Source organism: Triturus cristatus, chromosome 1_2 (assembly GCF_964204655.1).
Source record: "Triturus cristatus chromosome 1_2, aTriCri1.1, whole genome shotgun sequence".
NCBI lineage: Eukaryota > Metazoa > Chordata > Amphibia > Caudata > Salamandridae > Triturus > Triturus cristatus.
Window position 1 is genome coordinate 96,865,059 of NC_140580.1, and position 14,489 is coordinate 96,879,547.

Below are 14,489 nucleotides of genomic sequence, written 5' to 3' on the forward strand. Positions count from 1 at the left end.
CCCTACGTAGCACCGTGGAAAAGGTACCACTCTCCTCCATAGTAGCTGAAGGGGATGGTGAACCAGGCGCCGGAGTGTAATCCGGGCCACCGGCCTCCACCTCCTCATCCCAGTTGGGGACAGACTCGCACTGTGCTGCAAGAGGGTCTTCAAACCCCTCCCAGTCCTCCCCTTCCTCCACAAGTGGATGAGGACGTGGGTGAATAAAAGGGTAAAAGTTTCCCGTCGGGATCGGCGTCGGGAGACATCCCTCCGGCAGCGTGTTGACGTCAGAAAAGAAGTCGGCCGCCGCCGGCATCGTCGACGTCGGCGGGGGCCGTACGGGGTCCACCGGCAAAAACGGGGAGCCACAGCCGGAGTCATGGAGGCCTCTGGGCGTCGACAACGTCGGGGCCAGAGCCGGCAACGTCAAGGAATGCGGAACAGTGGGGCCTGCGGTGCCCAAAGGCGTGCTGACGGGGCCACACGGGCCGAAGATACGTGCTATTGCAGACACAAACTCTTGCAATTCGGCCAGAGTCACCGATGGACCCGGGAAAGGTGGGTAAGCCAACGGTAACTGCTCAGGCTCCGTTGGAGCCGCAGGGGTGGTGTCACCTGCCCCGTCAGCCGTGTCTCGACCGGCGAGGGGAGGACGAAGAGCAGCAACGCTTCTTCGACTTCTTGTGCCTCGCCTTACCTGACTCCGAGTGCGAAGACTTTGAATAATGGTGCTTGCTCTGCGACCGGCCTCTTGACCTCCCACGGGACCGGGAACAACGTGGGGCCGACTCCCAGGCCTCCAGCCACTTTCGGGACCGCTCCCGCAAAGTTTTCGGGGCCATGGCCCGGCAGTGGGGGCACAACTCTGTGTCGTGGTCATGCCTCAGGCACAAGAGACACTCACGGTGCGGGTCCATCAGCGATATTGTGCGCGGACAGGCCCTGCAAAGCATGAAACTGGGCATCCCTGTGCACCAGGGGTAAGTTTACTTACAAATTATAACAAACAAATACAAGTGACGGGGTACCGCTCTCTCCGGATCTGCGCTTGCTGGCGTGGAAAAAGAAAGAACTGACGTCAGCGCAAGTGGGCGCATCTAAGTAGCTCCAGTGATGTCATCTCGGCGAATACGACGCCAGCGACGCACGCGGAGCCGTACAACGACGCCTATCGACACGCAGGTGTACTGCTGACGAAAGCTTTCCGGATCCAGTCTCACGCCTGGGGATGTTCTAAGGTAAGGAATCTATCACTAACGTGTCTCTTTCAGATCACTGTTAACCAGTGCTCAAGTGCTTGTACTCTCTCCCCTAAACATTGTAATATTGGCTCATCCCCAACTGGCATATTTAATTTACTTATAAGTCCCTAGTAGACTGCACTACATGTGCCCAGGGCTTGTAAATTAAATGCTGCTAGTGGGCCTGCAGCACTCATTGTGCCACCCACTTATGAAGCCCTCTAACCACGTCTCAGGCCTGCCACTGCAAAGCATGTCTGGGCAGTTTACACTGCCATTTCGACCTGGCAAGATAAACCTCTTGCCAGGCCTAAACCATCCCTTTCTATACATGCAAGTCACCCCTAAGGTAGGCCCTGTGTAACCCAGAGGGCAAGGTACAATGTATCTAAAAGGCAGGACATGTACATTTAAGTTTTACATGCCCTGGTAGTGAGAAACTCCTAAATTTGTTTGTCACTACTGTAGGGCCTATCTTTACCATACAATACCATTGGGACTACCTTATTACATATTTTAAGTGCAATTCCTAATTGTGAAGAGATAGACTTTTAAAGAGTGGGCTCTCTGGCCTCACAAGTCGGATTCGAAACTGCAGTTTTGATAAATGCCACTTTTAGAAAGTTGGCATTTTCTTACTTTAGCCATTTTGTGCCTGCTGCCTGTCTCTGAGTAGTTGAAAAAGCTTTCTTTGAAGTCGCCCTCACTACATAAGCACAACTGGGTATAAGTACTGGACCTCTGACACCACCACTTCAGTACACTTCTGGACCTGTGAGGATTCCACCAGGAAAAAGAACTGCTGTGCTTTTGAAAGGCAGCCACCCTGCTAAACTGCTGTCTTGCTGTGCTGCCCTCCTGCCTGCTGTTCCCCTGCCTGGGTGAGAAGCACTGGACCTGCAACACTTGAACCCAAAGTGACTCCAAGTCCTTGCTGACTTGCATCCTGATTTTAAGTCTCAGGGACATAAGTCTTCCATCTTACCTGTATCTGCACCTGGACTCTTCTATCTGTGAGTCTGCCCTACCAAGTGGTGCAACTCCAGTCCTGGACCCTTGGAAGCCTTGGAGGCCTTAGTTACTTCTTTAACCAAACCATGCATCCTCATTGGAACTGGCACATCTTCACCTTTGTGTGCATTGGAAACAGTGCATCCTCTTCGTTGCGTGGAATAGACTGGCACATTGCCTTCGAAAGCAGTGTATTGCCCTCAGAACCAATGCATCCTCTGCTACAGGAGCGAAACCGGTGCATCACATTCGGGACAAGCGCATCACCCTTAGAACCGATGCATTGCCCACTTTGCATGGAGAAAACCGATGCATCTCCTTTTGTTGTGGAATCGGAACTGACACATTGTCTCAGCTGCACCCTGCATCTTCCTCGACATTGACACAACCAGCATAAAGGTACTTTTGATTAGCGGTCTGAAGTAGGTCTCTGTATCTGGCCTGCGCTCCATCGTGGTCAGCCAGCACCTTTGACTTTACCATGGTCCAACGCGACCAGATATCCCAAATAGGTGCTTAAGGCTTATAAGTGCTATTTTACAGTTCATTCTATTTGGATTTTTGTCATTTTGTTATTGTTTCATTTATACAATTAAGCTCTATTTTCTAACCTGGTGTGGAGTCTTTTAGTGGTGTTTTCACTGTGCTACTGTTTGAAGTGTTGCACAAAAACTTTACACATTGCTTTTTAAGTTAAGCCTGACTGCTCTGTGCCATGCTACCAGAAGGTGAGCACAGAATAGTTTAGAGTGTGTTTTGACTTACCCTGACTAGGACTGTGGTTCCTGCTTGGACAGGGTGCATACCTCTGCCAACCAGGAACCCAATTTCTAACATACACCCTTTGCTACATGTTCCTAAAGAGATGATAATCAGGGGGTAAACCCACCATACAGGTAAAGTATCCCCCCGCCAGACCCCCTCCAACTTTCCTGACTGGAGGTGTGGTACTTATGGTGAAGCCGAACAGAAGTGTAGTGTAAACCACAGCGACTTTTATAGTGTGTCTTGCGGTTTGTAACAAACGCAAGCTTTTGCGTATATCTTTCCTTAAGGTCTCCCATTTTCATGGCACAATCTGTTTGTTCAATTTTTCTCCAAAGTTAACATGTGTATCTAGAGAAGGGGGTATGTAATGAGTCCATAATTATTGCATAAATACTGGAAATTAGACCTTTAAAAGTTTGGCAATGCTCCTCTACCTTTGAGTCACATCTTCTGCAGTCCCAGTGGAATTCTAGGCTGGGAGTTGTATCATATGAATCTCGACAAAAGCTTCTGCAACTGTTGCTATTCTTCACCTGGATCTGCGCATCTTAGAATAAATACAGAAACCTAGGCAGTACGCTAATTTTTTTACTGCACTGGTTCTTCCTGACCAGGAAACAAAAAGAGGCAACCACTTTGCAATCTCTCTCCTACATTTCTCCAGTAGACTTAAAATTATACCAAATTATACCACATTTAACTGATATATACAGGGTTAAGAAACATTAACCCTGTATATATCAGTTAAATGTGGTATAATTTTAATTCCAAGGTATTAATGTATATTTGTGCCCATTTAATGAGATATCTTTTTTCCAGGATTTGCACTACTCCAGATGGCTGGGGCCTTTGATGTATCCACATTGTTTCTATAACCTACCACCATCTCAAATTGACCTAATGGTTGAATTACCTCTGGTAGCGAGATATCAGTTCTTTCTAGAGTGAGGAGTACATTGTCTAAATTGTATATTCCTCTGTGCCAAATAGTGTTCCCTGCATAACTGAGGATAGAATAATATGGCATGCATAAGACTCAATGCTGAGAGCAAACCCTTATGGAAATAATAGGCATTACTGAATAATGCCTCTCTGAAGCCTGAACGGTTGGAAGAGGTCATCATTCAGCATGATCCTTGCTATGTGATGTCAGTAATTTCCTACTGTCATATCTATATACTGGTGGCTGAATTCCCTTTGCTGTAGAACCAAGGACAGGATGCCCTGTTCACCCAGTTAAAGGTCTGGTCTGAGCCAAGAGAAACTAGCAGGGTCGGTGATTGTTTCTTATAGACATTTTCAACCAGGTGAACTTCACGTCTTATGGTATCACGCAACTGACTTTGTCTTATGAAACCACAATGGTCCTCGCCTCATGGATTAGATCTTGCAAGACTGTTTCAAGTCTAGAGACAAAACTTAGTGAACAGTTTAGTGTCAATTTTGAGGAAGGTTATGGACCTGTAAGAAGAGCTGAGCTTTGTATCCCTAACTGGCTTATTAATAATCAAAATCGTATCTTTTGTATAAAGTAGGTCTTACTGTCTTGGGTTCACCTTTTTTAACAGTTGGAATCTGCTCCAAATACAAGGAAGAGCCCAGAGTTGGGATTCTGAATGGTCCTGGGAGCAGGACCATGTACTCGAGGAAGAAGAGGATTTCTCGTTGCTTTGAAGTTTTGTGGGAAGACCTTTCGGGAGATTATCCCTTGTCAAATGAATTAGCTGAAGGGGAATGGGAAATGTTTTGCATTTCACTGCGGGTCTTGGCAAAACTCGCTTGGCCTCGAACTCTGATTACCCTTAGGTGCATTATCAAAGAAGAGTTGCAAGCCGAGGGGTTGTGTTCTGATCACATACACAAACCCCACATGCTATGTATATTACACAACAACATCTACTTATGCCTTCTGTGAATGGGTTTGAATCCATTAATCCTAGGAGACATTTAACTTGGTTGCTGTCAAAAGTTGAGGAATTTTGTTGGTAAAGCACCAAGAAGACCTCTGGACCTATGTTGATGAGGGGCAGAAAAAACGAGAACTGAAATCAGAATGCAAGTCTGTGCCTTATATACTGCAATGCCATCACAACCAGGGCTTGTAGAGTTGCAGCTAAGACCACGTAATGCCACCTGACAATGCTGGAGAACTATTAAAGGTGAAAAGGTTGCTGGATCAAGTCTTGCACTTGAAGGAAATTCATAAGGTGAGGAATCTGACTGATGAAGTATCTATTAGAACAAGAGCAAAGCAAACACAATATCACTAAAATATGAGGGGGGCTTAGGCCAATTGTAGCAGGTGAAAGTAGTATGGCAATTATTTATTTACCAAAGCGTTGCAATATTTCTTTAATGTCCCTGAAGAACTGCCAATAATACCCATGGCTTACAAGTAAAAGTTGAAACAACACACAACAATGGTGTCTTATTTAATTTAATCCTTTCACCCATAAGCTAACAAACTCACATTTTCACAAATATTCAAAATGTTAATCTGTTCTATCCAACTCCACTTCTAATCATTTAATTATTGAGCAGTAGTGGTGTGCCAGAAGAAAATAAGTTACTTACCTGTAAGTGTAGTTCTCCGTTATTGGTATCTTTCATAGATTCACATGCTAGAACCATTCCCTGTCGTCAAAGTGGGAGTCCCACCGTACCATAATAGAGCAGTATGTATCACTATCAAGCCTATAATGGCAATGAAAAAGTCAGTTTAATAACCTATCTATGCCCTTTTTTTAAAAGGACCAAACTTGAACAAATCAAGCGACACCACTCTCTAGAATACTCCCAACAGAGGCCGAGTACCTCGGATTTTCAAGCACAAGTGGGAATAAATAATCCCGAACTATAAGGAGAGCCTCTTCAGGTAGGAGGGTGGGTCGCATGTGTATCTATGAAAGATACCAATCCTGGAGACCTGCAGTTACTGGTAAGTACCTTATTTCCTTCTCCAGTATTGACTCTTTCATAGATTCACATGCTAGAATCAGAATAGCAAGCAGTTACTGCATTTTTATATCTTATAGTATTAGCTCAAATAGCGGATGGTGGGTGAAAATATATACATAACATTCATATGCAATTTAATACATATATAAATATATATTAATATCATACATTAAAATGTGCATAAATACATAAGCACACACATGGAACCAAAAGAGGCCCCTTATTGAAATAAGTGGTGTAGTAAAACCTGTTCAACTGCTGCATCACTGTGCCGATTCCAGGTAATAATGCTGTGTGAATTTTATGCACACTCTTCCAAGTCGCAGCACAACATATCTTCTCCAGAGGCACTTCCGCAAACAAAGTAGTTGAGGTGGAAACTGCCCTAGTTGAGTGCACTCTGGTTTTCATTGTGAAGGGCTTGCCAGCCTTTGAGTGGCAGAACTGGATTGCAGCTGAAATTCATCGAGCAATGGTTGCCATCGTGACTTGAGAACCCTTACGAGTGTCCAGCAGTTGGTCAGTTCTCATGAATTTTTCAGCGCGATGTAAGTAGAATTTTAAATATCATATCATAGCGTATGAATAGACTTCTCAGCTGGTGGTGTTGGATTCTGGAAAAATGTCTGAAATATAGGTTAATTGAGGCAAAATCTGAAGGAACCTTGGGAATAAATCATTGGATTGGTTTTGAGAAGAACTAAATTGCGGAGGCTCAAGAGGTTCTTGCGTTGAGAAAGCCTGTATCTCCTCTACCCTCCTGGTTGGAGTTGAGCGCTAGTAACAAGGCAACCTTACATTTGAGGAGCCCATACTGGAGGAAAAAACTCAGAAAAATGATGTCATGAACTGTTTAACGAGTCTGCAAGAGAGGAAAGAGAGATAATGTGATGAGCATCGAAATTTTGATATTGCTGCAAGCCATACCTTAACAGACACATGTACCAACTATAACTGAGCTGAAGAGGGGAGATAGGGTAGTTATCTGCCAGATTATGCTAATAGAGGATGTAGGTTTCATTTCTGAGGCCATAGGCAGAAATGTTTCCATTACAGTTTACATGTCTTTATCGTGGCTTCCGCCTTGACTTGGAGAGAATGTCCTGAGGAACATTGAGATCTCCGAATTCATGGAATTTAGGCGCCATATGGATAAGAGGAGAGAAGTCGGGTCAGGATGAAGGACCTGGCCTTAGTTCATCGTCAAAAGTTTATGGATGTTGATAGGTGAATGTAGTTGTATTCCGATAGCAGGAGAAACTCAGTGAGCCAATGCTGCATGGGCCACCTGAGTGCTATCAGGATGGGAGGACCCCACTCCACTTTCCTGTTGTTGAGAACCTTTGGTATTAAAGGTATCAGGGAAAAAGTTAAGCATAGATCCTGGACCATGCGTCGAAAGGTATTCCTTCACGATCCTGGATGTGGATGACAACTTGCATAGAATTGACATTTGCAGGTTTTGTTTGTTGCAAAGAAATCTAGAGCCAGTGTGCCCCCGAAAAAGATCATATTTGGCGCCGACCAATCTAACTTCTATTCGGGGAGGCTGCTTCATTGCATGCTGGTGGTATTGCCCAGGCAAATTAATACCAGAGACTCTGCTATCATTGGCAGGAAAGCTTGGAGACTGAGTTAGATGGATTTTAGCTCCAGATGATTGATATGCATGCTCTTTTAGAGCAAAGACCACTTTCCTTGAATTTGTAGGTTCTGTAGATGACCACCCCAGCTCACCAGGGAGGCATCGATAGTCATTACGAAGTGATGTATTTAAGGTAAGAGTGTGAGGTCCTCTGATAGGTGGGAGGTCTGGGACCACCAGGCTAGAGGTTTCGTCATACATATGTAAAGATCACCAGGCCCTTAGACGATTCTTTTGTTTGAATCTATTATTTTTGTAGCTGTTTCTGTAAGAGTCTAATGTTCAGGTGAGCAAGAGGGATCATATTGATCGCTGAGGACATGATGTCCAGAGCTACGCACTGTTCTTTTAGGGTTTTTTTCAGTTTGAGAGCCAGTTCCTAGAGTACAGGTTGTTTGTCTTTGGATAGAACGTCTTTGTCTTGGACAGTATCTAGTGTTGCAGCCTAGAACAGAATCCTCCTGGATGGATGAGTTGATGATCTTTGATAATTCACAAGGAGACCTAGTTTGTGAAACAACTTTAGGCAAGCTTTTGTGGCCGCAGCCAATTAGAATGCCATTGGTACTCATATCAACCAGTTGGCGAGGTAGGGGAATACCTGATGACCCTCCGTCCTGAAAAAATGCCACAGGCCTATGCAGTAGGTAAAAATGCATGAAGTTGATCTGAAGCCAAATGGGAGAACTTTGATGCGTGGGAGGAAATGTGGAAGCGTGAATCCTGTAAATTCAGAGCTGTCATGTAGTGTTAGAGAGGGTGACGACGTAATAGTATTGGTTTCTGAAATACTTGTTTAATTTCCGGAGTTCTATGGGGATCGCCAATCCTTTGTTTTCGTGTCCATGAAGAAAAAAACGAGAATAGAAGCCTGTTCTTTGCTGAAAATGTAATCCTTTCTCTATGGAACCTTTGGTTAGCGTAGCTAGTACTCCCTTCCGAAGCAGATGCAGATAAGAGGGCACCCTTGTTGTGGTGGAGGGGTGGGCAGAACCTTGGTGAACTCTAATATCTGACCATAAGTTTTGAGATCCAGGATTTATTGGTCTGAAACTATTTTCCACCATAGATGACAACATTTTGGAACTGTAGGCAAGCTAGCCTTAGGGCTACTGATAGCGTTGCTAGGTCTGATACCTTTGGTATCCTCCTTGATAAAGTTAAGTATCTCTTTCAAAGGTCCCTCTAAAGGGTGATTCTTTTGAAATTGAATGTGTCAAAAGATCCGTCAGAGTCAGCCTTGACTGCCTGCAAGGCGTCGTCAACCTGCTTGCCAAACAGAGCATCGACATGGTACGGTACAATTATTAGATATATTTGCACCTCAGGCTCTAAATGCAGTGGCCTTGAACCAACCTTGGCATGTAAGGACCACTGACCCTGCCATTTGTGGGATACCTATTGAAGCTATGTTTACTGATGAGGGCGTTTCGACCCCTGCAGAATCTTTTTTGTTTCTGCCCTTTCTGCCTTCTGGCAGAAATTCTATGTATTTGGCAATGTCTGACTACATCTCGTGGTTATACCTGTCCCATACTGCCAGTGAATTGGCAGCCCTACAGTAGCACTGGGCATAGTTCAGAATGTCTCCTTCCTGGTTAGGCAGGGCTATGAGTGACAGGGTTTTCCATTATTGCAATTTCTCCCGGATAAATCAACAATTGGAATAGGTCTCACAGTTTTTCTATTTAAAATCAGAAAGAGAACAAACCATTGCTTATTTGCTTTTGGAAGTTGGAATTCCTGAAGGGTCTGGAAACTATCATCTGGTGAGGAATCCAGCTGTTGTGGGCCTTCTCTCCATCATCACCAAATGTGAACAGCTCGTTCCCGGGAAGAAAGGTAATTTTTGACACTGGGATCACTCTTTCTGTGGCAGGACCATTGGAGGATGCAGACATATCGGGCACGATGTGACCTTGCAGCCTCGGGAAAGTGTTAGTATCCTTTAACATGCCCTATAGGTCTAGTTCTAGAGGTACATAGATCTTACCCAAGCTCTGAGGTTGGAGGTAGTGCGAAGTGTTGAAATTGCTCCACATATTGCTGACTGTTGTAGACATACTCCTATTAGTCCCCTTAATGTGTGACATCAAGTTATTCTGGATTATGTGTCTTTTGTTCTTGTTGATGACTATGGTGCTTTTGTCATTTGTATTGTCATCGATATCGTAGTCAACTAGGTGGACGTAGACGACTAGGCTGACGTTCACAATTTTTGTTGTAGACATACTCCTATTAGTCCCCTTAATGTGTGACATTAAGTTATTCTGGATTATGTGTCTTTTGTTCTTGTTGATGACTATGGTGCTTTTGTCATTTGTATTGTCATCGATATCGTAGTCAACTAGGTGGACGTAGACGACTAGGCTGACGTTGACAATTTTTGTCGTTGACGAGGCCTTCATCGTAGATGAGGCCATTGTAGAGGATGCAGTCATAGATGAAGCCACCGTAGACAAGGCCATCGTAGACGATGTCATCGAAGACTAGGCCGTCGTAGACTTGGTTATTGTAGGCGAGGTTATCGCAGGCTAGGCCGTCGTCCTAGATGACCATCATAGAAACCATCATAGATGAGGGTGTTGTAGACGACCACCATAGACGATGCCATCATAGACGATGCCATCGTAGATGAGGCCATTGTAGATGAGGCCCTTCGTTGATGAGGCCATCATTGATAAGGCTGTCATAGACGACCGTCATAGATAACCGTTGTAGATGAGGCTGTCGTCGACGACTGCGTAGATGAGGCTGTCCTAGACGATGCCATTGTACATGAGGCCATCGCAGATGAGGCCATTTGTAGGTGAGACCATCATACATGAGGCCATCATAGATGAGGCTGTCGTAGACGACTATCGTAGATGGGGCTGTCATAGACGGCCATCGTATATGAGGCTATCGTCGACGACCATCGTAGATGAAGCTGTTGTAGACGGCCATCATAGTTAAGGCTGTTGTAGACGGCCACTGTAGATGAGGCGGTCGTCGATGACCATCGTTGACAACTGTCGATGACAACAGTCACAGACGAGGCTGTCGTAGACGACCGTTGTAGACGACCATCATAGATGAAGCGAGCCTAAATGACCGTCGTAGGCAACCGTCATAGACGAGGCTGTCGTCAATGACCGTTGTAGATAAGGCTGTTGTAGACAGGCATCATAGATAAGGCTGTTGTAGACAGCCATCGTAGAGGAGGCTGTCGTCGATGACCATCGTACATGAGGCAGTCGTAGACGTCCATCTTAGACGAGACCGCCGTAGATGACCATCATAGATGACCATCGTAGACAAGGCTGTCGTAGACGACCGTCGTAGACGAGGCTGTCATAGATGACTGTCGTAGATGAGGCTGTCATAGACAACAGTCATAGATGAGGCCATCGTAGACGACCGTCGTAGATGAGGCTATTGTAGACAAGGCCATTATTGGTGAGGCAGTAATAGTAGACATGGTTGTTAACAATGATTTCGAAAGCAGTTTTGCCATTCATACCTCATTGTCAGGATATGAGGATTTCCCTGATGCAATGTCAGGGCTGAAGAGGGAGTTGTAGGGTCTGCCTCTGAGAAAGTGTTTTTCAATCGTCTCTCTCTCTCTCTGTGTGAGATGTGCTTTATCAAGACTCATGGTAAGTCTTTTTTATGGCTATGCTGCCCGCCCTCTGGAGACCCTTGGTGCGACCTCTCCCTTTGACCTCTCCTATGAGATGAAGGAATCCTCACTGTCCTCATCAGAAGTGACAGATTTAAGTTTCTGTGTTCCCAATAATAGCCTCATCTCTCTGAGTGTGAGAGTTTTTGAGGAAAAGGTTAGACATATTTTGCAGCCCATTACCTTGTTTTCTGCTAACTGACATAGTGCCACGGTCAGAGAAATGAAACATGAAGTATAATCTTGGATGATCCAAAAAGAAGTAATAGCTGAAGAAACTGAGCAGGGCTCAGGGAGACTCCCTTCACACGACGTGCAGTAGAAAATCTGAGGGACTCAGCCTCTGTTTGGAGTGTTCTAGAGGGTGCTGTCCCCTGATTGGTTATAGTTCAAGTTTGGTCCTTTTTAAAAACAGACATAGATAGGCTATTAAACTGACATTTTCATTGCCATTATAGGCTATGCTCGTGATACATACTGCTTTATTATGGAACCGTGGGACTCCCACTTTGATGACGGGGAATGATTCAAACATTTGAATCTATGAAAGATCCAATACTGGAGAAATAATGAATATATTCATAGAGTAACTCACTTACCTATTTCAATTTTCTCCAGATCTTCTAAATTCAGCCTCTGATACTGATTAACTTTGTCAACTTCGTCATCATAGCTGAAAGATAAAGAAAGATCATAGTAAATTACCTGCATGAATAGTTCTTCAGTTGGCGTGCCCTGCATAATCCCTTTTTTTTTTATAAGCATTTTGTTGATTTTCAAGTAACATAAATTGATGGGCCAAAAATCCCAAACTGAGCTGCCACTGCTGGTTTTGCACACTTTCTCCCTCATGTCTTCCCCCATCCACTTATAGGTGTATGCATCTAACAGATTCCAGGGCCTGAGAGCAGATGCCTTCCTGTTTCCTCGATGTTGTCAGGGCATTCTGTTTCACCCCTCATTCACTGAATTGCTTCCTCTCCAAAATCTTTGTCTATTCAAGACCCCATCGTCCACCCTCCACATACTTTCTCGTATTTATGGGGCATCCCCTGCCCTCGTAGACCATTTTTCCCTTTGTAACGTAAATTTCCATTCCCATTACCCAGTCTTGCAGTTTCTAGTATGATTTACTGCCCCGTTTCAGGGTAACTTTTCTCTTTGCAATGATGCATCCTATGTTAATAAATAAATTGTTAGATAACGCATCGGATTACGCCTTCCATATTTTCACTGATATTCTCCCTAGTCTGCGAAAGGGAACCAAACACTTCAATTTGATTAAACAATGTCTAACCTAGCAATGTTTTTTTTAAAAAATGTTATTTTATTTAGGCCTATTCTTATGAAGACTATGAAAACGAATCAAGATAAACAGACAACTTCCACATGAACAGAGAACATTTTTCAAACCTTTATTCATATTTGAAAAAGATATAGAAACAAACAAAATCAGTATCAATAAAGAATGGCCAATGACATCACAAAATGACCAAACAACGTTGTGAATGGACTCATGTAAAAAAAATAAAAAAAATAACATAGAAGCACACGAGGTAAAGATAATAACACTTCATTAGTGATACGGAATGGCATTTGGGGCACACAAATCACTGTTAGTATATCGTTAACATAGGTTCAAAATTCTATCAAATATCCCTTGATCCAAAGTTTCTATCGAACTATTTAAAACAGGCATTCTCTGAATCATTATAATAAATCATATCTGGCATCCGATCATTAGGAGGTGAGCCCATGGGAAGCATCCAGCACAGCATATATCGGAGTCTAACAATCTACTTGTCAACCCTAAGAAACATAACACACATGGTTGATTTCTATGCAAGGTAAAATAAAAATACAAGGGGGGTCAGTATGAATCTGTCTTTCCAGTATTGAGAATGCCACCTCGACTACTGTTGCCAGACATTCTAAGTTCCTAATCCGTCAGACAAAAGGAATGTTGTGCATGCAGGGAAACATCACACTCAGTGAAAGATTTCATGGAGAAGACAAGTTTTGGTGTGGATGTGAAAGTATTTGATACAATTCCTGGGAAGGCTGGCTCTGGAGAACACTAAAGCTAATTCAAAGGGAAAGGAAAGGAAGGGTAACTAAATGTAAAGGAGGGTCACTATAAGGCAAACTATTTGTCAACTGCAGTTTCACGGTCAGTTTCATGTCTGATTGCAGAAAAGCACAGACCATCACAGAGTGCTATGGTGTTTCAAGTTTGGAATCTTTAGTTTTAATCAGGTGATTTAAGGATCGTGCACGTTTTGTCTGTGTAACTGAGCTTTCATGAGCATTCCCTTCAGTGAAAAATACGGATGAATCCACCCGAGACGAAAGAGGTGTTTCTTACAGCCTTCTCAAATGGAAGAATGTTTTTGTGTGCGTGGTTGCTTGTTTATTGTTTATCTCATTATTTCAGGTGGTTTGTGGAAAACGAACACAACTTAATGGACCTCTGCTGACAAAAAAGTACATGTATAAAAACATGAAACACACTGTTCGGAAGGTAATTTTGAATAACCTTCTTATTTTTATTTGGCAAACAGAAAACAAAGTCACATTAATGATGGAAAGTGGGCCAAGTTGACTGCCAGGACTAGAGGAACAAGTACAGTAATGCTATTTCTGGTGGATATTCTAACCACAAATTACTAACCTTTTGAATTCCCTCAGGTGATAGACTAGATATGGAATTTTTTAAGCAAGTGCACCTGCGCCGATAGGTGGCACCATCAAATGTAGGCGCCATCCTTGTACGTCAACTTTAGCATTCTTTAGTAACTCTTCCATGCCCCCAGATGTGGATCGACCAAACCAGGCTGAAACAGTGCTTAATTTGTAAAATAATAAGCTCAAGGGCTCTGGGGCTCTCGTCAGGAGGCAGCTTGCACCAGCCAATTTCTCCTGTTAGCACCACCTAAAACAGAACAAACATCTAAACCTGAAAGTGGAAAGAGGATGTGGAGTAATGGCCAGAGCTGCAGACTTCGGAGCCGGGAAACCCGGTGCAAGTCTCGGCATTGGCTCAACATCCTGTGATTCTGGGCAAATCACTTAATCTCCCCGTAAATGAATGTGTCACCTGTATTGATTATTAAGCACCAGAAACCACGGCTCAATTTAAGCACTGGGCTGAAAGCATGACAGCATGCAAAAATCCAGCTTGGGATATTTTTAGAACCATAAACATCCACTCCACAGATCAGGC

The 14,489-nt window shown here is 43.9% G+C and overlaps 1 protein-coding gene across 2 annotated transcripts in view; it reads right to left on the reverse strand.

Moving 5' to 3' along the window:
• Positions 1–14,489, reverse strand: part of INPP5F (inositol polyphosphate-5-phosphatase F) — a 943,021-nt gene that overhangs the window by 87,640 nt on the left and 840,892 nt on the right. For both annotated transcript variants that reach the window (XM_085602832.1, XM_085602840.1), the window contains exon 18: positions 11,866–11,939. In XM_085602832.1, coding sequence (XP_085458958.1) covers positions 11,866–11,939 — 74 coding nt within the window. The remainder of the gene's footprint in view (positions 1–11,865; positions 11,940–14,489) is intronic.